Genomic DNA, 27821 nt, shown 5'->3' with positions numbered 1-27821 from the left:
TTTCTGTGTAAAAATGATTTATTCGCTAATACTTATTACAATACCTTAAAATAAAACAAAAAAGGTAAAACACACTTTAGCTTCAGCTGCAATTTAAAAAAAAATGTGGGGGGCGGTGAAGAGCCTCGGCATACCCTAACCAATTCCAAACCTAAAAAATAAAATTATCTGCATAATTAATTGCCTGGGGAGAGGGAGAAACATAGCCACCAATTCATTGTAAAACTAGTAATGGCTGGGCAGGAGGGCGTCCAGGTGCAAGGAGCTGCAGAATCAACTTGTGGCAAAAAGGGGGCGGGGAGATGAAGTATTCTGATCAGCTTCTGAGTGTTCAAGGAATAGAAAGGATGTGGGTTTGAAAACTCAAGGCCCACCCCTCCCCAAGATGAAGAGAGCACTGAAGCAAAGCCCACTTTAAAAAGAAAAAAAGAACATGGACCATGTTCTTATATACCCTTCCCAATTCCCCTTCCCTCAAACCAACAGATCTAACCTGAGCATAAAATATCCATAATGCAACACTGCTTTTTTAAAAAAAAAAATCCCCTGCAAAAAAGCTATTTTCAACCCACCCCCACAGACAAAAGACTGCAATAAAATAATTAGTCCAAACAAGCCATTTTGGTGTTTATTCGGGTTGTGAGTTTTAAGACACGGGTGTGATGCTTTGAACGAGGACATGCCCCCATCTGGGGTTGGGACAGCAACTCCCCCCAACGCAAGGTTTGCCCACCCCACCCCCCTTCATCAACAGGCCGCCTCTACCTGTTCCCTCCTACCCAATCCCAACCAGCTAGGGGAGAGAAATCAAGTGCAAGGTTAAAGAAACCAAAATGGCTTCCCTGTGTGGGGTTGTGGCCCCCAAGGGGATCCAGGGCTGTAAGTGCACAATGACCCCACCTCTCTTGACATCCCTTATAGACTCAATGGGGAGTCTGTGGACCTTTTTAATCCTGAAAGCCTCTAGTCCACAGGGCATAGCAAATGAGGGCAGGGGTGGGTGGGTGGAAGCTTCCGTTTTGGTTCCCAAAGTGCCTCTTTCCCCTTCCAAATACAGCCCTACTAAGACCCACCTTAGCTAGCAGGGCAGTGAGGACAAAGGCAAGGATGGCACCCTTCCTGCAGTCTGGCTGGAGGTGTGGAGTCTGACTCCCAGCAGCTCCGGCAGCCAGCAAGCCCAATGGGTCAAGAGATGATAATGGGTGCCATAGCCCAACAATATCTGTTGGGGGGGATCAATTCCCCACCCCTGCCTTAGGGAAAGGTGAGGCAAGAGGCTGCAGTGCCCACTCACAGAATGGATGTTAACTCGGTGAGGCAAGCTATTCTAAAAAGAACCAGCCCCCTTTGCTTTGCCAGTCCCCCTGAGTCTTCAGGTATTGCCTCTGCAAAGATGCATGCAGAGAAGGGCTGGACACATTTTGGGGGAGTGCAAGAGGATGTATGACTGGGGCAAGGGGCTTTGGAGGTAGGTATGAAGTCAATTTTTAGAAAAAACAGGCACATCATTAGTATATTACACAGAACCCTATTCCAGAGAAAAACACCTCTCCTCCCCAAATGGGGTGCCATACAAAGGGGGTCAGGGGGAAGACAGGTGGGAATTTCCAAGGAAGGTTTTCAAAATGTCACTTCTTATTAAAGGACCGGTTCCTCCAGAGAGTGGGGGTGGGGAGGTGAAGAAGGCAACCAAGGGGGAAGGCAGGATGGATGCAGAAGAGAGCTTCCGTTCTTGGAAAGGGAGGAGGCCTCCGCATGCCAGCTTGTTTACTTCTCCTTGGAGAGCAGCCCAAAGGTATGAGGGCTCACCCTCCACCCGCAGACGCGCACACAGAGAATGTCAGGGAAATCAGGACTCAGCAAATAGGCATCAAGTGAGGCTAGGGAAAGAAAAAAAGAAGTGGCCCGCACAGGCAACCCCAGAGATCTGTGGCCAACGTCCCCAGAGAGGCACGCAGCACAGCGGGGAGACCAGGGTCAACTCCTGCCAACAAGCCCTGCTCCAGGGAAGAAAGAGCTGCCGGCCCTCCATTCATCCACTCGCATATTCCTGTAGAGGCCCATATGGTGGGAGGATGATACGAGGGGAAATGTAAAATGGTGCCAGGACTGGAAACATTCCCTCGAAAATTAAAAACATATTAAAACCCACCGTGGGACAGAAATGCTGCTGGGGGGGGCTGTAGTCAACACCCCATGTTAAGGGCTTGCTAAAGAGAGGTGGGGGGAAGTGCTGGAACCCTCTCTCTGCTCCCCCAATCCCCCACCCCAACACAACCCCCCGTTAAAAGTATATATATAGCCTTGTGTGTGTGAAAACAAGGAAGGAGGCAATGGTGCTTTGTGTTAACAACGGGAGGGTTCTTTGGGTCAGGATCCAGCCTCCATCAGGACAAGCGGAAGCCTCAAAAGATCTTCCCTGACTGAGGTAAACGAAGTCACTTTGTTTTCACACCTGCCTAAGCCAAGTCCTGGTCCACACTGTTGAAGGCCAAAGGTAGGTTTTCCACTGGACAATGCCTTCCCAGAGTTCTCTCGGGTCTAGGAGGCTGCTCCAGACCAGAACCGGATCCATTTGTAATTATATAGGGGACAAAACCACTTTCTTATGGAGAGGGAGGAACAGGTGGTCAAGGGCTGGGAGGGAGCCTATAAGCCCTGTGGGTAGTATCAAGAGTGCTCGTGGTGGTTTTGTGTTTTAAAAAAAAGTTTTAAAAATTGCTGGCTCTGCTTTCGGAGACATAGAAGCCTGCAGATCAGCTGTTGATTCAATAGCACAATGTTAGTGAGATGAGAAGGAGTCGCCTCCTCCCAGCAAGCCCAGTTCGGTCGGAATATATTTCTATATATATATATATATTTGTCCTTGAGTATTAAGGCCGTAGATATGATGATCTGTTTGGTGCTTCTCAGCCAGCCTGGAGGCAAGTGAGGAAAGGGCATGGAGAATCCTCCCTCCCAGGAGAGCAGGGAGAGAGAGAAAGAAGGAGAAGTTCTAAACCCAAAAACCGCTGCGCAGAGGACAACAGAGAGAGCTGGCAGGGGCTGGATCCGACTGGTGAAGGAGACACTGACCAAGAGTGGGAGGCAGCATAGGAAAAAGACTAAACCAAGAAAGGGAAAAAGAGCCCTGCAAGGTAGTGGACAACTGGAGGTTCCTCTTTCAAGCTCCCTTTCTTCTCTGCTGCCCCAGCGCCCATCAGGAGGAGTTCTGGTTCTGATAGATGGAGGCTTTCTCCTTCAGCAAATCCAGACACAGGTGACAGCTCCAGCTTCCTGCAACAGAAAAGAGGGCAGGGGGAGGGATAAGACCCCTATTGCAGCAGTGGGAGAACCAGTGGCTCTCATGAACTCCCAACAACCCCAACCAGCATGGCCAATAATTATGATGAACTGCAGTTGTAGCCCAGAAACATCTGGGAGGTGCCAGGTTACCCATCTTTGAGCTGCTGTTAAATTTGGGTGAGGGATGCTGCACAAGCAAGTCCTGTTCACTCCAAAAGTGATACCCTTTCTTCAAAGGTTAACTCAGTGATACTCTGAGAAGGGCCCCTCTCCATGATCATAACCTACAAGACGGGACATACTGAGAAAGGGTCTCCATTAAGTACTTGGTTATTTTAGCGTAATATCAAATTTATTCTATGCTTATTGAATTGCTGATTTTGCCCTTTTTAAACCCCAGAGCCTGGGACTTGCTGACCAGAAGGTCTGTGGTTCGAATCCCCGCAACGGGGTGAGCTCCCATTGCTTGGTCCCTGCTTCTGCCAACCTAGCAGTTCGACAGCACGTCAAAGTGCAAGTAGATAAATAGGTACCACTCTGGCGGGAAGGTAAACGGTGTTTTTGTGTGCTGCTCTGTTTTGCCAGAAGCGGCTTAGTCATGCTGGCCACATGACCCGGAAGCTGTACGCCGGCTCCCGTGGCCAATAAAGTGAGATGAGTGCCGCAACCCCAGAGTCGGTCACAACTGGACCTAATGGTCAGGGGTCCCTTTACCTTTACCTTTGAAACACAAAGTTGTTTCAAATGTTGTATGTTCTGATAATAAGTTAATGTTTATTGTGAGCCACCAAGGTCAAAGTGGAAAAGCGACTTATAAGCAAATTAAATTTAAGCACAGCAGACAGCGGTGCACACAGAGTGTCATTTTGTCCACCTCCTTGTTTACAGGTATGTGACTTGTCCTCTCTGGAGTGTGTGGGATGCATTATAGCTACACTAGACATACACTGTACACCAGCAGAACTTGACGCCACAGCAGGGGTGTCAGGGATGAGAACCAAAATCTACCATGTATGAAATGTTTGCTCCGTCCCAAAACTACAGCCCCTTCTACTGGTCTTACAGTAGACAGGCAGTCTGTGGGCCTTGACTGGATGCCCTTTCCAACTAGGCCTCGGAAAAGCCTGAGCTGTGACCTGCGACTCAAAAAAGTGATGTAAAGATTAAACAGGCGATTTAAGATTAACACAGGCTCCCTTTGGCTGTGGGCCTGTTGCTGGAAGCATCTTTTCAAAATCCCAAGTCAGCACCTGCTCAGGAAATGAGTCAGCAAGCTGCCTGCTACAAGTCACCAGTGTTTTGCCATGTCATGCTACATGCAAACTTTCTTCTTTTATATAATTGGCACGCTAAGGCAGGTTTAAAATCCCAAAGATATTTTTTTTAAAGATCCTATTTGATTTGTTAAGCAGAATGAGGCCCAGAAGGAACTTTTCTTCTTCTTCTTTTACTCAATTTAAATTGCAGGCCAGTTAATTACAAAACAGGTGAGCAAGCTGTGCAGAGCAGCCTTTTATTCTATGCCCCCAAATAGGATGCTGCCTTATACAGAGTCAGAACCTTGGTCCACTGAGCTCAGCAATGGCTACACTGATCGGCAGCAGCTTTCCAGGGTTTCAGGGAGGGGTCTCTCAGAGACACCTGAAATTGAACCAGGGCATTTTGTCTACAGAGCAGTCACTCTTTATCACTGAACTATGGCTTCCGGAATTCCCTATGCAAAAACCAGGAGAAACTCAAAATCGCACAAAGGTGGGAAGATGCAAACAGGGAAGCAGAGAAGTACTCACCTTCCGGTGGTTCTGACATGGGTGGAGTGAGGCAGTACATATGGTAGCCACGGTCACAATCGTCACAGAAGAGCAGCTGGTCCTAAGCAGGATGGGGAGGGGGGAAAAGCCAGAACAAAGGAGAATGCAAATTCTTCCACTTCTTTTCAGAAAGGGAGAAAATCTGTCCTGCACCCCTAAAATTCAAGGTGTTACAGTTTAATCTATCCAATTTATATCCCACCTTTGCTTCAATGAGCTTAGAGAGGAATGCAAGCTGCTGCCACCCTTCAGCCTCACGACAACCATGGGGAACTAGAGATGGGGAACTATAGGCCTGGGGAATGGATGTGGCCCTCCAGATCGTACTATCTGGCCCTCAGAACTCTCCCCCAGGCCAAGCCCCTAATTGACTTTGCTTTGCACTATCCTTGTGATCTTTTTCCTGGCTGGGAGGTAGCCTTGACCTCTGATAAACACTTGTCACTTGCCTAGGAGGATGGACCGAGGGGTGTGTGTAGAAAGCGGTCTAAAAAAAAAAAAGGTTAAAATTTACATTGTTTGATCAAACCACTTTGGCCTATGACCCCACCTGCCACCAGGCTTTTAATGAGTTGATTTTGTTCTGCTGGAAGTGTGCTTCCTGAGGCTGTAACTGGGGGCGGGGGGGAGTGTCTATGAAAATGTTACAGTTTTGCATGAATTGGTGTAATGCATTTAAATTTCCAGATGCAAATTGTTGAGACCTTTTAGGCATATAATATAAAGAGGGACATTCAGGATGAAAGGACAGAGGGAGAAGGGATTCAGTCATGCAAAGGGCAGTGGCAGGGGACAGAAAGGGTACTCACATCGTTCTCAGAGGTGCCACAGATGTTACAGCACTTGCACTCAATACACTGCCAGCGGTAGGTCTTCACCGCCGCCATCATAACTGGTGTGAACTGCAGGCATGAAGGGTGTCCTGGTGGGGAGAGACAGTGGGGCAGGCATTAAGACAGGAAGGTTGTGTGGGCAACCTTCAGCGCTACTGAATTTTATTCTCACAATGTTCACATAAGACCAAACAACAGAATATTGTAATTACTTTTGGAATGGCATACAAAGGATGAAGAGGTTAAGGCAGTTATTATGATACACTGGGCTAGAGAGTTTGGATATAATATTCAAATGTCATATTGGGGGAAAATATGGAAGGAAGAAATTAAATATACTGCATGCTACTTGTTGAAAGAAAATATTATGAAAATGATGTATCGCTGGTATTTGACGCCGAGTAAAATTGCAAAAATGTATAAAATGAGCTCAAATTTATGCTGGAAATGTAAGGGAATAGAGGGTACTTTTTACCATATGTGGTGGTTATGTGATAAAGACTTTTAGAAGATGATTTACAATGAGTTAAAGAAAATGTTTAAGGAATTTTTTTTAAAAAAACCCAGAAACCTTTTTATTAGGTATTATGGGTAAAGAGATACTGAGAGAAGATAAGCGATTATTTCTGTATGCAACAACAGCAGCGAGAGTACTACTAACCCAAAAATGGAAGCAAAAAGAAGTGCCATTGAAAGAGGAATGGCAGGCGAAACTAATGGAGGATGGCAAAATTGACAGGAAAGATCCAAAACCAGGAAGATCAAGTATTCTTACTTTATTTAAAAGATCACTGTAAAATTTTAAAGTCACTGACAGGAATGTGAAGATACTTTAATGTGAAATTTTACTGCATTTTACTTGTGATTTATATAATTATTTGGAAAACATAAAAGATGCAATTAATTATAAGACAAGGAGAGAACCCATGGAGGGAAGTCCGAGAGGTCAAAAGAACCTGATAAATAAGAGATGAAAAATGATTATTGTAAAGATGTTAAAAATGTGGGAAATTAGTAAAAAAATATATTATAAACGAAAACAAAAACCAACAGAACTGTTTTGTTTTTTTTAAAAAAAAATATTGCAGCTTCAGGAGGCAGCTGTAAGAACATGCCTCCTGAGCCTACTTTATTTTTCTTGTTTAGATTCTTTTTGAAAAGGTTGTTCTTGGGACCAAAACCAACAAGCATGGGAAGCTGCAGATGGGAAGGATCAGAAGTGGAATGCCAAGCAAGCCCATAAAACTTACGCAGGACACCCAAGCTCTTGGCAGGATCTGGCCCCACTGCTCCCCACAGTTCATATACCTGATCGTCCACAGTCAGAACATGAAACCAGCTCTTCAGGTTGCCCTGTTTTCTTATTGATCTTGGAGTCTCCAAGGCAGAAGTCGCAGTAATTGTTGGGCAAGGCCAAGCCATCCGGACCTTTCTTGGCTATTGGAAAAAGGGGTTTTAATCAATGACAAGTCAAAACAGAGCCCTACACACACACACTCCACCCAGACCTAGGGGGAGTTTATTATTTTTAAACTGCAGCCCAGCTTCTCTCAAAGGGAAGGGGTGACCACAAGAGAAAAGCTTCTTGTGTGCATTCTCTCAGTGTCCCATTGCCACTACAGGATACAGGCTATAGCATCCTGCTGATCGTTTTATGCTAACCCTGTATTCACAGCCTACTTAAAGAGAACAGCTGGCTCTTACCTATGGCTCGGATATACGTAGGTCCAGCCCAGGGGTAGGCAACCTAAGGCCCATGGGCCACATGCAGCCCAATCACCTTCTCAATCTGGCCCGTGGACGGTCCATGAATCAGCATGTTTTTACATGAGTAGAATGTGTGCTTTTATTTAAGATGCATCTCTGGGTTATTTGTGGGGCATAGGAATTTCTTCATTTTTTTATTCAAAATATAGTCCGGCCCACCACATGGTCTGAGAGATGGTGGACCGGCCCACGGCTGAAAAAGGTTGCTGACCCCTGATCCAGCCCTTCAGTCCTGGTTGTGATGGTTCCACATACAGCTGCTCAAAGCACGACAGGCTTGGTCACTTGCTAGCAAATGCCACCATTCTGTCTGAAATTGACTCCCTTAGTCCTTCAATTGGCTCATATAAATCCTGACATCACAACACGACAGTTAAGTGTGGGACTCGCACTTGGTCTATCCCTTTTTCCAGGGCAAATCTTGACATCCAATTTAAACTGGGGTAGAGGAGAATTTTACATAAAGAGATCTTAAAGTTTAGAAAAGCCCCAGAAGGAGGAGGAAGACACTTACATTTCTGCTCCTCAGATCTCTGTGATACAGGCGTAGGGGGCTGCGAGTCTTCCTTGTCTTCCCCCTCCTCCTCAGCCAGGTGGGAGTGCGCATAGTGGTAACTCAGCCCAGGACGGTTCTTGTAACGCTTCCCACAGACTGAACAGGAAGAAAATTTTAAGGCAGACAAGACACAGGTTTGAGCTTCCCGTCACCAGAGAGGCTGCCTTCCTCCCCCTTCCCTTCACAATGAAATTACCCCATTCTCAGCCAATCTTTATCCCCTTCTCCCCCCACCCACTCCAAAAAGCACACACTGCCCACCCCCTCAATGTGCTACTGCGTCAACCTGTTACAGAAACAGAAACTGCACAAATCTCAAAACAAGGGTGGGGAAAATATTTGCTGTTGCTCAGCACCAGAACCAGATTTCTAAACACAGTGGTAAGTTCATGTCGTAGCACCCTTTGCGACCTGCACTCAGAATGCTCTCAAAGCATCTCCACACACCCCCAACCAAACAGCAATGAACAAAGGGGATAGTACACAATTGTGTATGTCTGGCACTCCAAGTAATCAAAGACTCTTAACACGCACAGCACATGTTTCTGGCCCTCATGAAAAATGACCTGAAACCCTGTTTGTCTGGTTTCAGAAAGGGAAAAGCTAAGAGCAGATTTCTAATGGCCAGCTTTTAGTTGCCCTGCACAGCTCTTCAGCCTTGCTGCGTCCACTCTTCCCCAATTGCCACCCCACCATTCCTCCACCTTCCACCCTCAAGCCCTTGGCAAAAAGAAAAGAGCAATTTGTTTGAAGATCTGGCTCTGATTCAGAAATGCATTATGGATATCTAAAAGAGAGCAGGTAATACCCGCAGCTCAACAGCCTAGGCTGAACCACCAAAACAGCGTGCTCCGGATTTGGAAGTAGCTAAGGCACAGAAACAAGGAAGTGAGCCATATCTAGCAAGGAACACTGCTTGGAAAAAACCCCGCTGGGGCTGGAGAACATACACAAACACACAATCTCCCATAAACACTCCAGGTCTAATCAAGTTCTGATTTCAGGGAGGGAGACAAATGTTTTCTAAAGCACATTAAGTATAGCAAGTCTTTTGCACAGCGACTGGAAAGCCAATTTGCAGGGAAAAAGTAATGGCTCTCTTAAGGGCTGTGTAAACACAGCTGATTAAGTAGGGAGCCTATGCTGGCAGGCTCCCTCCAAAGAGGCAGTGGTTGCTACATGCTGCTTCCAAGGAGGCTCAACATAGCTTACCAAAAAAAAGCTCACTTTGGAGTAGCTGCAGGAGAAAAAACAACCTCCGTCCTCTTTCCTTGGGCTATGGTTCCAAAATAGCTCTTCTCTCTCTTTCTCTCTCTCTCTCTCTCTCTCTCACACACACACACACACACACACACAGTGCAATGGGACCTTGTTCATGAAATACTGAGTTGTATCCAGTATCAGTCATGCTCAACAGTAGCTGAGCCATTAATTTCCAATTGTGTCTACTCCAAGGAGAACTTAGATGGATACAATCCATTGCGTGCTTCTGGGCAGAAGCAGAGTGCTTTTCTCTCACCAACAGTGCAGAGCCACGTATCTGGGATTAAGGGTCGGGATACTTGAGACAGCCAACAATTCTCAGTTAAAAATAAATAAGTCCTATGTTCATTCCTGCAGCCCACTTGCTCATGGCACCAGAAAATGGAGGCAAGGCTGAATATACTCTGCAAAGTTGCTTCATTCCGATGTTTTCCTTTGCAGAACCGACTCCCGGTTTTCGTTAATAAAAACAATAAAATAAAAATAAATTAGTTCTTCAGACTTGCATAGATGTAAGAAGGTAAGAACCTGGCAACAGGCCAAAGGCCCATTCAGGCCAACAGGGACCAGCCAGATCCCTAGGGGAAGCCTTTAAGTAGGGCCTGACTCTGTTCTCCTCGCGATTCCCAGCAAATGGGATTTAGAGGCATACACTGCCTCCAACAGAGGAGGGAGAACATATTCATATTGAGAATTTCCATTCCACCTTAAGGAGCAGACATGGGATTGTTACGTGTCACATGTATGTCTACATTCCAGCACAGTATGCTGGGAACTTCCATTTGTGTATAGCTTTTGCTTTTCACTGTCTTTCTGAGGAGAAGAAAGGGAGACGACATGTTTTCTTTGTCCTGATTTATGCTTCATAAATCTTTAGCTGTTAGTATGTTTCCACAAGCCTCACGCCTGTTCTGTTTGTGCAGTATGCTCTGCTAATATAGCGTGCTCAGGCTTTTGAAGTCTTGAGTCGCTGATTTACGTCGCACCAGAGATCGGGAGATCGTCACGGCTGGAAGGGCATGATCCAGCTAGGGGCTAGCCAGCTTGCATCTTGACTCCCGAAGGATGCTGACAATTCATTGTGGCTAATAGCCACTAGTAGTCTGACCTTCCATGAATTTCTCTAATCCTCTTATAAAGTCACCTAAATTGGTGGCCATCGCTGCCTCTTGTGGGAGCAAATTCTGTAGTTCAACTATGTGTGTGAAGGACTTCCTTTGTCTGGCCTTAAACTTCAAATATTCGGCTTCATTGGATGCTCCTGAGTTTCAGCGCTTTAAGAAAAAGAAATGTCTCTCTATAGGCTTCAAATGAAGGGCTGGGCAGGATTGCCAGGGGACACGGCTTACCCTTGTGGGTCTCTTTTCTGCTCAGAGTTGTAAGCAAACATTCCCAGAATAGCACAATCCTGCTGTTCCACAACTACTTCAGCAAGCTCGGAAGGCTCTGCCACATGAGGGCTGTGCCTGAGATTAGCAGTTTGAGCTGCCGCCCTGCCTTTGCTCAGCGCCCTTTCCTCCTCTGGTTGGCTAATTCCAAGGGAAGGGAGGGGTAAAATCAGGCTGCTCTGCTTGACAAATCAAAGTCTAGCAAATGTAAGAGCCTTCCCATCAGCCCCAGCAAGGATGACCAATGACCATGGATGATTGGGGGGGGGGGGGTTAGTTCAGGAACATCAAACCAACGGATTTAAATTACAAGGAGATTCTGATTAGGAAGAACTTTCTGGCAATAAAAGCTGTTTGAGAGGGGAACAGACTCCCTTGGAAGGTGGTAAAAACCCTTTGGGGGTCCCTTCCCACTCTACAATTCTATGAGAACAGTTACAGGTCCCAGTATTGTTGTTGTTGTTGTTGTTTCTATACTGCCCTTAATCTAAGGATCACAGGGATGGAAGGAGTAATAGTCGAACAACACCTAGAGACCCAAAGCTGAAGAAGATTGACATAGGAGATCATGAAAGGAAAAATGATGCTATAAAACTCATTATTGGGTACAGGATTCTTTAATACCACAAAAATCACTCTAGATTTATTTTGGGAGTCTAAAAAAACAAAACAATAAATCAAGGCAAAATATAAATATAAATTCATTCTCAGAAGCCTGCAATAATACTTGAGGTACCTTTTCCCATGATGCTTAAATGTTTTTAAAAGAATGAAACATTAAACTGAAACATAACTGATTGAGGTTGTGGCCAAAGGTGGCCTTGGCCCTTGGTTCAAGTGGCTATAAGAAGGAGCAAGAGTCCAAAGGGCAGAGAAAACTGAAGACTCAGGGCTTAGCCTATCATTAACAGAGCTTATAAAATTCCAAGGCCTTTTGGACCCTGGGACTGTGTTAATACATTATCTAGCTCTGGAAGGAATAACTTGGCTGCCTAGCACATCTAGCTAGGTAGGGTGGAGGATGATATTCAACAGCTATCCAGGACAGGAAGAACTCAGCCTATGTGCCAGGGATAGGGGACCTCCAGATGTTGCTGGACTCCAACTCCCATCACCACTGACCATGCTGGCTGGGACGGATGGGAGTTGGAGCCCAGCACATATTGAGGACCAGAGGTTCCTCATCCCTGCTATACACCAAAGCCCTTGCAGATCAACCACAGAGTGCTGCAAGCAAAGACCCCAAAAAGCTGGTCTGCAGTTCCAAAACTGCCGAGTGACTCATGCAAGCGAGTCAAACTAGAAGTCACAGGAGAAAGCAAAAATACACAACAGTTTCACTAGCCAATATCCATTCCCCCAAGCAAAATCCAGCATCTTCTCAAGGAAACTAGATATTAGACACAACTCTGCAGCACTCAACCTCCTGCAGTGCAAAGTTGTAAATAGCCTGATCACCCAGGGCAAATCAGAACATGCCAAGTTTACAAAAAAGGTTCTTATTTCTACCCACCTACCCTTTCAGGCCAGAAATAAGAGCCATGGGCATGTGGGAGTATTTGTGAGCTACTAATTTTTGTGGCCTTTAAGGCTATACTCCTGGTGTGGCAGATCCTGTTGCCCTGGGAGCAACAGGAAGCAAGAACTCAGTCACATACTGAGAGTAAAAAACCCAAAAAAAAACCCGACCTCTGGGTCAGAACCAAAGGACAAATTTCTGCAACTGCAGGAGTGAAGAGAAGGCCACTCTAGCCTCTGTCACTAGCCAGAGATCAAGGCCATGTGGAAGTCTCCCCCCCCCCACTTTTCCAAGGGGATCAGACAAAGAGAGAAGAAGAAGCAGTTTCAAGACACTTGCTTCCCTCCTCCAAACATCTGCAATGACTACAAGGGCAAAGACGAAGGACATCCTAGCCCATCATCAGCCTAAGGGCTACTAGATAACTGCATCCCTTCCTTTTCAGTAAAAATATCAGGCAGGGAACATCATCCCAGTCCCACAAGAATTTAAATACTAGTAGCAACTCACCACTTCATTCTAGGTCAGGCAAATCCATCTCCCTTCTAGCCATTTCCCCTTGTGTCTCTTGTCCTTTCAGGCACAATCCTAACCCTACTTCTCTAAGAGGAAGTCGTAATGAATTCAACTGGTCTTGCTTCTAAGTGGACATAGATAGGATTGTGCTATTAAATAAGGCTGAGTGCAAAGACAGATTTATTTTTGTTCATGTATGCCAGGGGTGAGCAGACAGGCTTGAGGAATATACTTTGTGATGGTGGTGGTGGTTTTACAGTAGCTGGGCAGAACACTCTCAAGTTTTAAAGAACAGGGTGCCGCTTATGAGCACATGATGAGTCCAGGAATGTGTGGTCAGTAGCACAGCGAAGCTCACAAGTCCATTGATATAAAAATCTGCTCCCCGTTTCTTTTTCAGCAACCTAATTTGAGGCTGGAAGGGAGGGGAAAGCGTTTTCATTTGTTACTGCTAGACAATAGGAAGACAGAATTCCTGCCAATCTACTGCAAAACATCCTTATGTACTTTCTTCCCAACTCAATGCTCAGCACCTTACAATAACAATGCTTATTGAATTTTAATTGCTAGGAGCCACTGAGGGAGATATGTATTTATCCAAATTTCCAGACAAAAATTTATCACCTTTCCCACAGCAACTTGGAGAGAATTGGGCCAAAAAGCTGGGTGCTAACCCTATTAGGCCACACACACTAAATAAAAACCTGAACTGCATTATCATATGAGGGAAGGGGTTTTTTTGTGCCCTGCATCAAAAGACCTGCTTTTCAAAAAAGAAGAGTTTTTAAAACTAACATTTCAGAAGAACAAAGTCAGGAGGAAATAAATAGCAAGACAGAGAGAATGGACTACCTCGGTCAGGAGGTTTCGAGGTATGCTTTTGTTTGTAACTATCTGAAATACAGAAAGAGAATAATGAGAGAAAAGGTGAAAACACTCTATAGGCCACACACATAACATGCACACAGTAAAGCTATATACAACGATTAAAAGGGAGAAAAGAAAAATGCTTACTGGTGTTATTTTAAAGTAAAAAGGGGGAGTATAAAATTCTTACAGGACAGTAAAAGGAGAAGAGAAAGAAAAGTAATTTCAAAAACTCATTGTTTGCAATTTTGAAAATTCTGGCCAATTGCCCCCCACCTTTTACGTTAATAACCAGGTTTGCATGGGCGTTCATTTCCAGATTGGCACACAGGGAGCAGCTCTAAAGAACAGAAAAGTCATGCAATATGGAACTGGCAAAGGCAGCCACACGCAGCAGGGCTGGTCACATAGCTTGGGTGTCTGCACACAAACACAGCCCCCAATGGACTGGTAAAGCGATACCAAGGTCTATACACGTCTTGGGATCTGCCAGAGGAAGGCAGGGCTGGAGCACTGTGGCTGAGCACCTGCTTTGCATCCATGAAGCCCTGGCTCAATCCCCAATGTCTCCATTTTAGAGGACCAATGGTGGCAGGGCTAAGACCCTGCATGGACAAGACTGGGTTAGTCTGCCAAGTCTGTCCCAAAGGAGATGAGAACATTGGTAAAGTTATCTCCTATTGGGCCGACTTGAGCTGGTGCAGAGGTATGTAATTTTGTGCACTTTCACAGAACTCTTCACCTGCCAGAATAAAGCGCTCTGTGAAACAGGAAAATTTGCACACCAGGCAAATAAAAGGCATCATTTTATCAGCCTAAGATCTCATCGAAGCAACTGCCCATACCCAGGAGACTCCAGATAGTGCCAGACCTCCAACGCTCCCAAACTAGACAAGTAATGTTATAGCCTCCAAGAAGCTGAATTAAAAAGCAAGGGACCAAGGACAAGTAGCTCACGCAGCCCCTCTTTCAAAGAAGTTTTGACCTCTGCATCCTCCGTTCCCCCACCCTCCCCACCACACCGTCCTCCTATCTAGGAAAAGCAAAGGTGTTCTGCTCACGGCAGCTGCGTCCCACAGCACGGCTCGCCTTCTTACTCACTGTCACAGGCATACGGTTTGTCTCGGTCTTCCAAAATGGCTGCATCCAGCTTTTTCCGGGCGCTCCCAACTCCTTTGCCCTAGGAAGCCAGAGAGGAGGATGTCATGAGCAAGGGGAAAAATGCCTCACCCAACAACCCCTCACCGAAAGAACCTTGAGGTGACATAAAGTGGGAGCTGAAACAAATCAAGTAGCTGTTAAAGAGGCCTGCTTCAGTGCCACAGGGTGAGGCAAGGGGAATAAACAAATTCATGGCAAATGAGCTGTTATTCATAAAAGGATCTGAGTAATGCCAGTTGCTGGGGGTTGGAGGAGAGAGAGAGAGAGAGAGAGAGAGAGAGAGAGAGAGGGAGAGGGAGAGGGAGAGAGAGAGAGATATGCCTGGCCACACTGGGAGACATGATACAGGCTAGGTAGTCTATGCCAGCCTTCTCCAACCGAGCACCCTTCAGACCACATATCCTGGACTGAAACTCCCAATAGGTGTTGGGAGTTGTAGTCTACAACATCTAGAGCAGGGGTCTGTAACCCGCGGTTCCGGAGCCGCATGTGGCTCTTTTACACCTTTGCCGTGGCTCCGGGGCGGATAGTAGCAAGGGGAGGAGGTGCATTGTGCGCCCCGACACTCCCCACTGTGGCGGGCGCTGTACTGGCTGTGACGTCGCATGGGGGCGGTGCATGCGTTAGTCACGCACCGTCCCAACGTCACCTTCCCGCCCTCTGTCAGATCGGACATTAAGGTAAGAAACAATATATGAAGTGTTATATTTGTTTTAAATGTCGCAATGGTTTTGCGGCTCCCAGGTTTTTTTCTTCAGAAACGGGTCCAAGTGGCTCTTTTTGTCTTAAAGGTTGCAGACCCCTGATCTAGAGAGTGTACGTTGGGGGAAGGCCGGGTGTGTTAGAAAATATAGTCCAGAATATCTGGAGGGTACCATGCTGTGGGAAGACCAATGAACATATAAGCTAGCAAGGAATAATAACAACTACTAGTACTCCTGCTGGACAGTTCTTGTGGGTCCAAGGAATTCAAAAACACTTTCAAGCCCTTTATGAGACTATTAAATTAGCTGATTTATCCATGGGCAAGAACAGTATTATAGTATGATCTGAAGACAGTGACCCCACCATTATTTAGGTCTATGAGACAGGGGATAATCACAGGTGCCATGCTGAACTCTTCCTCCACGCCCAACAGCGCAACTGTTAGATCCGTCATGAAGAAAAACATATGTGGTTCCCACCACGATGGCTAAATGTTTTCTCTAGATTGCAGCCATGATGTGCACCATGCATTTATGTGATGCACCATTATTTACATATAATGACCTTCAGAGGAGAAAAAAATCACACGTATTCTCTTTCTCAAGTAACATAGCCATCACCAAGATGTTTTAAGGGAACAGTTGCAATTGTCATTTTCAGGGCTGAAGTCTTAACTTTTAAAACTGTTTTGTTTGTCTTTCAGTATGTTTTCACCACTAGAATAGGGCAGGACAGTTACTTCAGTAAATCAAAAAGCCAAGCAGAGGGAGTCATACTAATGAAGTGCTGCAGAGTCGATGAGCTCAGCTGGCAATATTTTAAAAGACAATCCACTACTGCCCCACAGTGGCACATGCTTTGAATGATTTTTTTCAAATTTCTTCTTCTTTTTCATTATTATTCATATGACAACCAATATTGTGCCAAGCAATTATAGCCCCAGAATCCCCCCTTCCCCCGCAAGGATAAATCATCCCTTTCCTTTAGTACTTACAATTACCTTGTGTTTATGGTGTTATATCAATTTCAACCTTTTAGCCTTGGGGCATGGGGGCAGAAGAGTGTGTCCATGCATCTTTTTCCCAGGGACAACAAGATTTTTAAAACTACAGAAAGGCAGACTGAGAAATACTTGGACAGGGATGGAGAAGCTGTGGCCTTCCAGATGATGCTGGACTTCAGTTCCCATCAGCCACAGAAAGGATGGGGTGATGGATACTGTAGTACAGTGGTGCCTCGCAAGACGAAATTAATCCGTTCCGCGAGTTTCTTCGTCTAGCGGTTTTTTCGTCTTGCGAAGCAACCCTATTAGCGGCTTAGCAGATTAGCGCTATTAGCGGTTTAGCGGCTATTAGCGGTTTAGCGGCTCTTAAAGGCTTAGCGGATTAGCGGCTAAAAGGCTATTAGCGGCTTAGAAAAGGGGGGGGGAGCGGAAAAAATCGGAACACTCGCAAGACGTTTTCGTCTTGCAAAGCAAGCCCATAGGGAAAATCGTCTTGCGAAGCAGCTCAAAAACGGAAAACCCTTTAGTCTAGCGGGTTTTCCGTCTTGCGAGGCATTCGTCTTGCGGGGCACCACTGTACAAAGACATCTGGAAGACCACATGTTTTCCCCATCCCATTCTCACTAGTCTCTACAACCATAGTGTTCATTCCTTTCCAGCACCCAACATATTTTGGGACATCCATAGAATTATCTTGCCTGCCACTGCCATAGAGCCCCAGTGCTCCTTTCCACTCCATGCAGACTCAAAGCGCACACTGACTCAAGACTGAGCAAGGATTACTGAGCCCCAGTATGTGAGCTGTACCTTGGCCTTGCCTTTGCCTCGGCGTTTTGGCGTGTCTTCTTCATAGTCCTCATCATCTAGATCATCCAAGAAATCGTCAGGTTCCAGAATCCGCTAGAACAGAGAAGCAAGACTACTGTAGAGAAAACAAACAGATTCAAAAAGACAAGGGGGAGGACAGAAGACTTGGAAGTCTGGCTAAGAAGCACCCCCTCAAATGCATTCTAGTTAGACCAATGGCAATGACCACCTAATAGTTTCATTTTCACTGCAGAGCTTTCAGGTAACATTAAAAACTGTCGTAAGGACATAAGAGAAGCCCTGCTGGATCAGAGCAAAAGCCTATTCCCAGATGTGGGGATCCTCTGGCCCTCCAGATGTTGCTGAACTACAGCTCTCATCATCCCCGCGATTTCAGCAACATCTGGAGGGCCAAAGGTTCACCTGTGCCCTATGTAGTCCAGCACATTGTTTCAACCAGATACCTATGGGGAACTGAGAAGCTGGGCTCTTACTGTTGTTCCCCAGCACACGATACTCAAGAGGCATGGTACCTCTGAGCCTAACCAGTGACTGAAAACCTGTGGTCCTTCAAATGTCACTGGACTCCAACTCAAATGAGCCTCAAACAAGAAGGATTATGGGAGATGTAGTCCAACAACAGCTGTAGGGCCACAGGTTCTCCCTTCATCATCTAGACATACCACCATCGTGACAAGTAGTTACTGGCAGCCTCATCTTTTAGTAATTTGTTGAATCGCCTAAACTATCCATTTAGGGCCACCTACACATCTTGCAGTGGCAGATTTCATAGGCTTTCTGTAAAGAAATACTTCCTGCTCTCTGTCCTGAATCTTCCAGTTGGTTAGAGCATGGAGCTGATAACACCAAGGTTGCAGGTTCGATCCCCGTATGCAGCTGCTGTATACTCCTGCACTGCAGGGAGTTGGACTAGATGATCCATCAGGGTCCCTTCCAACTCTACAATTCTACCTTTAAGCTTTATCAGATGACCCTGGGTCATGGTATTAACAAGAGAAAGTCTTCTATATCTTGCTTTCGTCACGTCATATATAATTTTATTTGTCGTTACATTTATATCCTACCTCTCTATCAGAGATTCTTTAGCTGTGATTTCTGCACTGCATGGGGTTGGACTAGATGATCCTTGGGGGTCCCTTCCAATTCTACAGTTCTTTGATTCTATGAAAACGCATGGGCTCAAAAAAGCGCATTTCATGCCCACATTTCAAAATCAGCAAGTGCTCTTTCTCTCTTTTCTCTATTGCTCTCTCTCTCACACACATCCTGTCTTCCTGGATGCTGGAAGACAAGCTACAGCATTCCGTCTTCGGCTGCCTTACTAGGCTATTAGAGTTGATCCTGGGAAGCAGCCAGTGTGTATTATGACATTCAGTATCTCACCAAGCCAAAAAACTTGATGAAAACCAGAAAGTGTCATTGCACCACCACCTCCTCCCTGTTCGCTTCACCCCCACCCCCATCCCAGCATGGCTTTTGCAAAATAGACTGGCTTTCATTTCACACTAAATTCCACTCTGGTTCATTTTTTTTTTTAATTTTTAAAGGAAGCTCTTGCAATCCAAACCAATAGTTTGTAGTAAAAGGGTGGAATTGGGAGCAAATAAAGCTGAAGAAACTGGAGCCACAGAAGAGACCTTGGGCTGGGCTGAGAGAAGCATGCCTAGCACCACAGTGGAACAAAACACTGGTCCATGAAATGATTTTTCTGGCAATGAGGATCTTTGAGACAGAAGCAGTCTGACAAGCTGAAAGGACACTAGCAGCAGGGGTACGGCTGTGCACTCCTTGCGTCTGTGCACACAGACGCAAAAAAGAGGCTCTCAGCTCTCTCCCTCTTCTGCATTTGAAGCAGGTTTTGAGCCCTTATGTCTGAGGGGAGAAGCTGGTGAAACAGCAAGGGGTGGTGGGATCAGCAGTACAGTGGTGCCCCACAAGACGAATGCCTCGCAAGACGGAAAACTCGCTAGACGAAAGAGTTTTCCATTTTGGAGGTGCTTCGCAAAACGAATTTCCTATGGACTTGCTTCGCAAGATGACAATGTCTTGCGAGTTCCTGCTGTTTTTTTTCCTCCCCCCCCTTTTTCTAAGCCGCTAAGCCGCTTATCAGCTGATCCGATCAGCAGATAAGCCGCTAAAAGCCGCTAAAAGCCTCTAATAGCGCTAATCCGCTAATCCTTCAATGGGCTTGCTTCGCAAGACGAAAAAACCGCTAGACGAAGAGAATCACAGAACGGATTCTTTTCGTCTTGCGAGGCACCACTGTACTTCCAGAAGTCATGGGCTAGGAGCCTAAAGCTCCACACAGCTCCTTATTCTGATGTAAACTGGATTTAAGTGCTCAAACTTCAGCAACTGTTTGTGCACTTGTTAAAAATCTGAACAATTTATTCACGCAGCAAACTTCTGTTTTTGTGGGTACAAAAACTAGGTCTCCGTGGTGCAAGATTTCTATCCATTCTGTAGTTAAAGGCAAGGACAGCAGAAGAGAGGTAGGAAGAAGCTGCGAGGAGCCATTCATATGTTACCATGGAGCCCCCTTTCGAAACAGAGTCAATGCTACCCTCTGCCTGCCATTACCTTCCGCGCGCGACTATTGGCAACAGGAAACTCGCCGAGGCTGTCTTCGTCAGTACGAGGATCGGGCAGACTGCGCTTCTCAAGAGAGTCCGTCCTCAAAAGGGCCTCCAGGCTGCTGCCATCCTGAGAGATCAAACCCTCTTTCTTTAGGGTCTGCTCAGTGTCTACAGAAGTAACATCCAGAGGGTTGGCTGTGTAATTTTTTGGTTATGTACTTAAATTTGTATCCTGCCCCTCCTCCCAGAGAAGCCCAGGGTGATAAACACCAAATGTTTAAACTATACTATTTAAAATAAAAGAAGAAAACTTTTAAAACAATTTTAAAACATCTAAAAACATTTTAAAGCAATCACATATGCTCACAGTCACTAATTTCAAGGTTGCCATGGTCAGTATCTGTCAGCCATCAAATGTATGAGTAAACAGGAATGACTTAAATTTCTCCGGGAAGTCAGTAAGGAGCAAGACACTCTCAATCTCACCAGGTAGGGAATTCTCCAAACCAAGAGCCAACCAAGGGCCTCTGCTGGCCGTTGCTAAAACTGCCACCCACATCACCAAAGGAGAAGGACTGGAGGCTCCAATACATGGTGGAAGGAAAGAACGGACTGGAGGAGGGATTGTGAACCTCAGTTAAGGAAGCAGAGCCCATTGAGGAACAAAGCCTTTTAAACACCTCCCCTGTGAGGAAAGGTTGCAACATTTCCGGCTCTTTAGTTGACCAACAAGGTGAGTAAGAGGCAACATGGTAGAAAAATATAAAATTATGCATGGCAGGGAGAAAGTGGATACAGAGGGGTTTTTTAAGGAAACTAAGAGAAAGAATAACAAGCACAAGGCAGAGAGATGAAAGAACACATTTGGGTGAAGGCAGGGCCTGAAACTGAAAGAGAAATCCAAAGGGAGGATGCTATAGTGAACAATATAGTCACATGCCGTTGCTACCACCACCCCTTAGGCAAATGAGAGGACACAACTCACTATGTGGATGGCTCACATAGAATCGGGCTTGCTTCAGGCTACGTGATTGGTGTGTCTTTTTCATGAAGAACAAAGGGTATAGTATGAAGGTTGTTACCAAGTGATCCCACTGGTCCGACTAGTCAGACCTGTGCACATATGCATTGGAAAGGATGGGGCAGGGTGTGGAGTATTGGGCTCTGCTGCTCAAAGGCACTCGGTGCACTTTTGGAAAGTGGCCGCCAAATGCTCAGTCTCTCATCCCATCCCCAACAACCTCAGGCCAGCTTTTGGTGGGGTGGGCAGGGGTAGCAGCAACTACAATTTCTGGCTCGGCCAGCAAGGCCAGACGAAAACCATGATTCATGCATGTAAAGGCCCTCCTATTTCATCTGTCCCTGGCTACAAGATACTTGGCCCAAGCAGAACCCTTTAACAGCCAATACAAACAACTGTTATCACCTGTGGCCCTCCAGATGCGGAATCTTGGAACCAGCCACAGCAGAAGAAAGGGAAGGGGGGGGGAATTCCCAAGCTGGAGGGGCTCCATTGCTCTGCCTTCCAGCTTAGGAAAAATTCCTCTTCCCCTGTGTTTTGCCAAAATGTGAGCATTCCAGGAGAAACCTAAAATCCAATGTAAATGTGCTACAAAGTGTGAATCTCATGAAAAGTCAGCATGTCAGGAGTGTAATTGCAATTCTTATTCCTGACCCATTAAAAAAACTTTAAGGTTTGCCTTGATTTGGGATGTGGAACTTGTGGCCCTTCAGGTATTCCTGAACTGTAATTCCCATCACCCCTGACCACTGGCTATGCTGAATGCAGCTGAGAAATGTTGGAGTCCAACAACAGAATGCAAGCCAAAACAGTTCATCAAGTCAGTATATCAAGACTTTAATAAGTTCTCATGTAGTAATAGAACAGCGGTGGGTACCCTGTGGTCCTCCAGATGTCACTGAACTACAGCTTCCATCATCTGTGGCCATTGGCCATGCTGACTGGGGCTGATGAAAGGTTTAGTTCCACAAGCTCTGGTGGGCCACTCGTTAGCCACCCCTGCATTAGAGATGTGATGGGATAAATAGGGAAAGGGGTAGCCTTTGAATAATATAGGGCTCAAAGACTTCCAAGGGTTACTAAAATCAAAACAGGATTTTACCTGGAAGGTTAGAGATGCTGATAATGATGCTCCTGAAAGCACAGTTGTGTCGGTGATGCAACTCACCCTGGCAGAAGAGGTTCTCTCTAATCAATTTGCTATGGTGTACAAACCCATCCCCAATCCCTAGGAAAAACTAATTTGATCCCAAGTGAAGTCCCAGCAGCAGCTCAGAGAGAAAGGAAAATATGTACCTGGTTTAATGGAAGGGAAGGAAAGCCTTGGATCCTCAGGAGGGTGAGCGCGACGTTTTTTCCGCCAGCGCCGAGCCGGGTAGGAATAGAGCTGGCCAGATGCCAAACCTTCCAATAAAAAAAGCAAACCAGGACAGAAAAGGAAGAAAAAGAGTAAGATTATCAGTTCAATGCAGCCTTTTCAGAGCTCTAGCCTTGAGCACTTCCCCAACAACCCTCACTTCAGGAATTAACACAGCCACACCTTACAATCCATCCTAAGTAAAGGTAAAGGGACCCCTGACCATTAGGTCCAGTCGCGGATGACTCTGGGGTTGCGACGCTCATCTCGCTTTATAGGCCGGGGTACAGCTTCCGGGTCATGTGGCCAGCATGACGAAGCCACTTCTGGCGAACCAGAGCAGCGTATGGAAACGCCGTTTACCTTCCCGCCGGAGCGGTACCTATTTATCTACTTGTACTTTGACGTGCTTTCGAACTGCTAGGTTGGCAGGAGCAGGGACCGAGCAACGGGAGCTCACCCCGTTGCAGGGATTCAAACCGCTGACCTTCTGATCGGCAAACCCTAGGCTCTGTGATTTAGACCACAGCACCACCCACGTCCATCCTACTTTGCCGCTAATCCGCACAGTTGATATGGACCAGTAAATAAAGGACTATGCAGTATATGCAGATAGGCTCCCTGAAATAAGTAAAGATATTTCCATGAAGGAAAAAGAAGAGACCTACCTCTCCCCACCCACCCACTTCTCAGGTGAGCTGTCAAAGAACAGGTGCAGTGCCTTATCGAAAACAAGCACATCTGCTGCCGGACCCCAAAGTGTTACAAACTGCAGCCCAAACAAGAAAACCACAGTGCCCCTAAACTTCACGTTTTCACAACATCCTATGTGTATCCAACCTGGCCCCCTGTGCCGCTTCTCCATCCAGATGTAGCAGTTACTCTGCGCCACTCCAGTCTGCGAGTCCAGAAATGGCAATCGGACACTTCTCTCAGCACACAGTCGAGCATTGTAGTTGTGGCACTGCTCCATCGCGTCCTTATAATATTGTTCGCCAAGGCTGGTGGGAGGCAAAAGCAAGCATGCGTTAGAACATGGGTGTGCCAACTTCAGGCTTGATAGATCCACTTTATTCTTAAAGGACCTCAGGATGCACAAACCAGCCATTTGCAAATAAGGAGCAAGGTGCCTCTTGAACATATGCTCAGCCCATAAATTTGCTGGGCGAATTTAAAAGAGGACAAAACTGATGAGAGGAACATAAGTAAAAACACTGTTTTCCAATGAAGCTGAATGTGGGAAGACGCACAGCACTTAGCTAACCTATGGAATTTGCTCCCACAGCAGCTAGTGACTGCCACTAACATGGATGACTTTACAAAATTAGACCAATTTATGGAATATAAGGCTATCAGCAGTAACTAACCATGATGACTATGTTCTTCTTCCACTGTCAGAGGTGTTCTACCTCTGAATACTCAGCTTGCAGGCTTCCCATAGGCACCTGGTTTGCTGCTGTAAGAACACGATGCTGGACTAGATGGGTCTTTAGTGTGATCCAGCATCCAAGCTATTTTTATGTTGTTATGGTTTTCACTCAAGCTTTCTTCATGTCCTCAATCTAATTGTGGGGAAACCTTTTTGCATTGCTATTGCTAAATCACTGGGCATCAGAAACACCTGCCTCAAGATCTACCAGTGAAGATCACCTCACGATCTACCAGTGCATCCAACTATACCTTCTGCCTACTCCTGTATTAGAAGAAGTTTTTCCCAACTACAGTAGATAGTTCACCAAGAGTCTAGGTTCACAGAACTATAGAATTGTAGAATTGGAAGCGACCCAAGGGGTCATCTAGCCCAGCCCCTTGCAATGCAGGAATCTTTTGCCCAAGGTGGGGCTTGGACCCACAACCCTGAGATTAAGAGTCTCATACTCTACCAACTGATTGACTACATCACACAAAAAGAACTCTAGGAAGCTGGACCTTCCCACAGCTAATAATTGCAACAATGTTGAACTGGGGTGCAGAAAGTACAGTGGTACCTCGGGTTAAGAACTTAATTTGTTCCAGAGGTCCGTTCTTAACCTGAAACTGTTCTTAACCTGAAGCACCACTTTAGCTAATGGGGCCTCCCACCGCCGCTGCACAATTTCTGTTCTCATCCTGAAGCAAAGTTATTAACCCAAGGTACTATTTCTGGGTTAGCGGAGTCTGTAACCTGAAGCATATGTAACCTGAAGCGTATGTAACCTGAGGTACCACTGTACTTTAAATTTTAAGGTGTCAGGAACGAAATTCTGATTACAAAGCTGGTTTTAAGCTTCCCTACTTGGAACAAAAGAGAGAGGCATCTGTAGAGCTAGCTTTTTATATTACCACATCTCATTTTCAATCTATTACAATCACAGAAGAAGGAAAATGCCCAATTCTATTCAATAATCCCATTAGTGAAGACTCAGATGGAGAGTTCTCAGAGCGAAGCGGAAAGGGAGGGAATACATCGCTTGCATTTATATTCTTGTTCTTTAAAAATCTGTGGTGTGGCAGCAATGAAGTTTCCTTAATTGAGCAGCCTATAATTACAGTAATTTTAGTGTTTCAATCTCGCCACATAAAGTAGCTGAGGGAAGGGAATAGAAACTGGTGGGCATCAGCTTGCTTTGGGGGGAAAGAATTTAATATCTTTGCTGCCGGAGGAAAAAAAGCTTGTTGGGGGGAGTAGAGGGATGAAAGAGAAAATTAGGTAATTAAATTGCAAGTCCACCTTGTTTACAATGTTTTATAATCCTCTTGGCGCTCTATCATCAGTTGAAGCAGCTATGTGAAATTTAGAGGATGCAAATCAGGACAGAAAATTGCCACAACCCGGGAAACAGCTTCGACTGACCAGATGAACTATGTGAGGGTAGCTGATGGGAACATCCCCTGCATGCGAAGACAGGCTCTGGCAGATTGAGTCAACAAGACTAATAGTGAGCCCAGTGGTCAAGAAGGTGGTTTCTGCAGGAACTGTAGAGGGAAGTGAGGAACAGTTGGGGCTCATCAACCTGGAAAGGTAGCTCACCTAGGAAAAGGAAAACTCTGATCCAAAACCTCCACTGCCTTGCGGGATATCTTCAGAAGAAAAGGCTAAGGAGTAAACACTACACAAATCCACAGTGGAGTCCCTAAGACTGTTGGAGGGCACTTTCTATGCCTCCTTCCAGCAGCTCCTGCAGCCAAGCTGGGGCCAAACAAATTGCTCTGCTTTACTTTGGACCACCATCAGCGAGGCCAAGGAGGGGCGAGGGTTGTCATCTGGGCAGCCCAGGACTTCCATACATACTGCCCCGGCTAGCGCCGAGAGGTAACTTTGGTGCTGCCAATGCAGCAGTCTGACTTTACTCTCATAGGCGCACTCCTTTGTCTCTCAAGATAGATGGATGCCAACAACAACATAATTGCAAGAATGTATCATACAGAACCTTCAGGTACCAACATACCGTATGCCAGGGGTTGCCAACATGGTGCCCCTCGGGACAATTCCTAGCATCCCTGACCATTGGCTATGCTGGCTGGGGCTGATGAGAGCTGGAGTCCAGAGCAACATCCAGAGGGCACCACACCTGGAACCTGGGTCCACCCTACATCCATTACTTCTTGACTTCCAATACCAGCCACGTACTGTATAGACAAAGTTGCCATCTTAAAATTCTACACCAGCTCAGAAGCTTAGCTTTTCTTATGTGGAAAGCAGGCCCATCACTTTTTCTCCATTCGAGAGCAATGACCCATCAATTTGCACTTCTGCCCACCTCCCATTAGCAGTCCTGACCATTATGGGTCATGGTTCCTCTTTCCATCCTGCCTCTTTGGGGCAGGAATTCAAATCATTCTCTCCCGTACCTGAAAACTTCTTTTAAACTCTTGCAAGAAGGTGGGTCTTTGTGCTCTTCACTTCCACTTCACTCCTACTGGGCAAGCAACTTTCATCTCTTCACTTGTTATTCCAACCCCTGGAACTTGTCCCTGACATTGCGAGGGGGGGAATCTGTTTTTCCCTAGCACAAGGACGAGGTACCTTTTGCCCTCCAGATGTTATTGGACACATCAGCCCCAGCCAAGCATGGCCAGGGATGATGGGAGTCGTAGTCCAGCAGGGTCACAGGTTGCCCATCCCTGCCCTAGCTTCTCTAGCCACCCTACCTCTTTGCTAGCCAAAATCTCTTGCCACCCTTCATCTCCCATATAAAGAAGAGGAAGATAAGGTGGCTGTGTTGTGTTTTAACTGTGCCCCCATCACATTTTATTTCTGGAGATCTAAACTGAGTGGGTGGTAGATCTATATATTATGTTCTCATCTTAAATCCATTTCACTCCCCCGCCCCAATTTTATTCTGGATTCTGACAGAAAGCGGGGAGGAACTCATTCTTACCCCCATGACTGGAATCCTACTTTTCAAGAGTGATTTTTTTCCTACTTTCCCCTCACTCCATTTTGAAGACTTTTTTTAAAGGGCATGAGATAGTCTCTCTTGACACACACTCCTCTTAAAAGTCCACTCCACCCACACACACTTTTTTGAGGGACCACCTGGTGTATCCCCCCGCGCGCCCCCCCCCCGCTCAAGACACGAACTGTATCTGTTTTCCTGAATGGGTATTTCCCCCTTTTCCCCACACCCCATTTTTCTTTCACAATTACTGTTTCAAGGGAAGGAGGCTGTCTTCCTCCCGGCCTCTTTCAGAGCTCCACGGGGGGCATGAGGTAGAAGGACCATTTTCTTCATTATTCCCCATTTTCTTTTGGGACTTTATGGAAAGTGGGGGGGGGGTTTCCTGCTCTTTTCTCCTCCCCCGTGGGAGCTCTACTTCGCCTCCCTCTCTTTTTTATTTTTTGAGCAGCCTTTTATTTTTCTCATTCCAATCCCCCATCCCAAAATTTGGGATATTTCAAGGCGAGGTGTCCTCTTTTCCGTCCACTTTTAAAACTCTGAGACGAAGGCACCCTCCCCTCTCCTCATCCGGCCTCCACCCACAGAAAGGGAGTTTAATTTTTTATTTATAAAAACTTCAGCCCTGAACAATAAAAAGAGCCCACAGCTGCCCCCTCGCCTCCTATTCCGCCCCCAAGTCCACCCCGATAACAGAATGGTCTCTCCTACGACCCTCCTGCGAGCATTTCTCGGAGATTCGGGCTGTACCATTAGAACCAAACAGGGGAGGGGAAGGGGGGGGAAGAACGAGAGTTGCACTCACAGCTTCACCACATTCTGTACCACCGCCGCCATCTTCCCCTCTGCCGCCTGGGGCCGCGGAGTACTTAAGTGCGCATGCACCACCGGCCGTTCGAGCTCACCAGGGCGACTTCCATAAGCATCTCACTCAGTTCCACGGCATGGCGCATGCGCCCCGCTACCACCATCTTTGGCGCATGCGT

General features: G+C 46.2%; 1 protein-coding gene across 3 annotated transcripts; it reads right to left on the bottom strand.

The window, feature by feature from the left end:
* Nucleotides 1–27821, bottom strand: DPF2 (double PHD fingers 2). Of its 3 annotated transcripts, none has more exons than XM_081174204.1 (12): nt 27641–27821; nt 23297–23457; nt 22396–22503; nt 20083–20246; nt 17482–17574; nt 14907–14985; nt 13791–13832; nt 8211–8348; nt 7238–7366; nt 5906–6018; nt 5076–5157; nt 1–3276 (listed from the first exon to the last, which is right to left on the bottom strand). In XM_081174204.1, exons 1-12 carry the CDS (start codon nt 27670–27672, stop codon nt 3200–3202), a joined length of 1218 nt encoding a protein of 405 aa, XP_081030330.1. In that variant the 5' UTR covers nt 27673–27821; the 3' UTR covers nt 1–3199. The 3 variants fall into 3 exon arrangements, with proteins under 3 accessions (XP_081030330.1, XP_081030332.1, XP_081030331.1); XM_081174206.1 differs by lacking the exon at nt 27641–27821 and adding an exon at nt 25290–25452; XM_081174205.1 differs by lacking the exon at nt 13791–13832.

This window comes from Podarcis bocagei, assembly GCF_964188305.1.
Source record: "Podarcis bocagei genome assembly, chromosome: 16".
NCBI lineage: Eukaryota > Metazoa > Chordata > Lepidosauria > Squamata > Lacertidae > Podarcis > Podarcis bocagei.
Note: the sequence above shows the minus strand (reverse complement) of the source record. Positions and strands in the feature narration are given on the sequence as shown.

Excerpts from the sequence above, each read along its gene's own strand:
- DPF2 (XM_081174204.1), bottom strand. The coding sequence starts at position 27,672 with ATGGCGGCGGTGGTACAGAATGTGGTGAAGCT. Across the intron at positions 17,575-20,082 it reads CCAATAGTCGCGCGCGGAAG|CGGATTCTGGAACCTGACGA; the intron begins GTAATGGCAGGC and ends TCTCTGTTCTAG. Across the intron at positions 3,277-5,075 it reads CATGTCAGAACCACCGGAAG|GAAGCTGGAGCTGTCACCTG; the intron begins GTGAGTACTTCT and ends TTTCTGTTGCAG.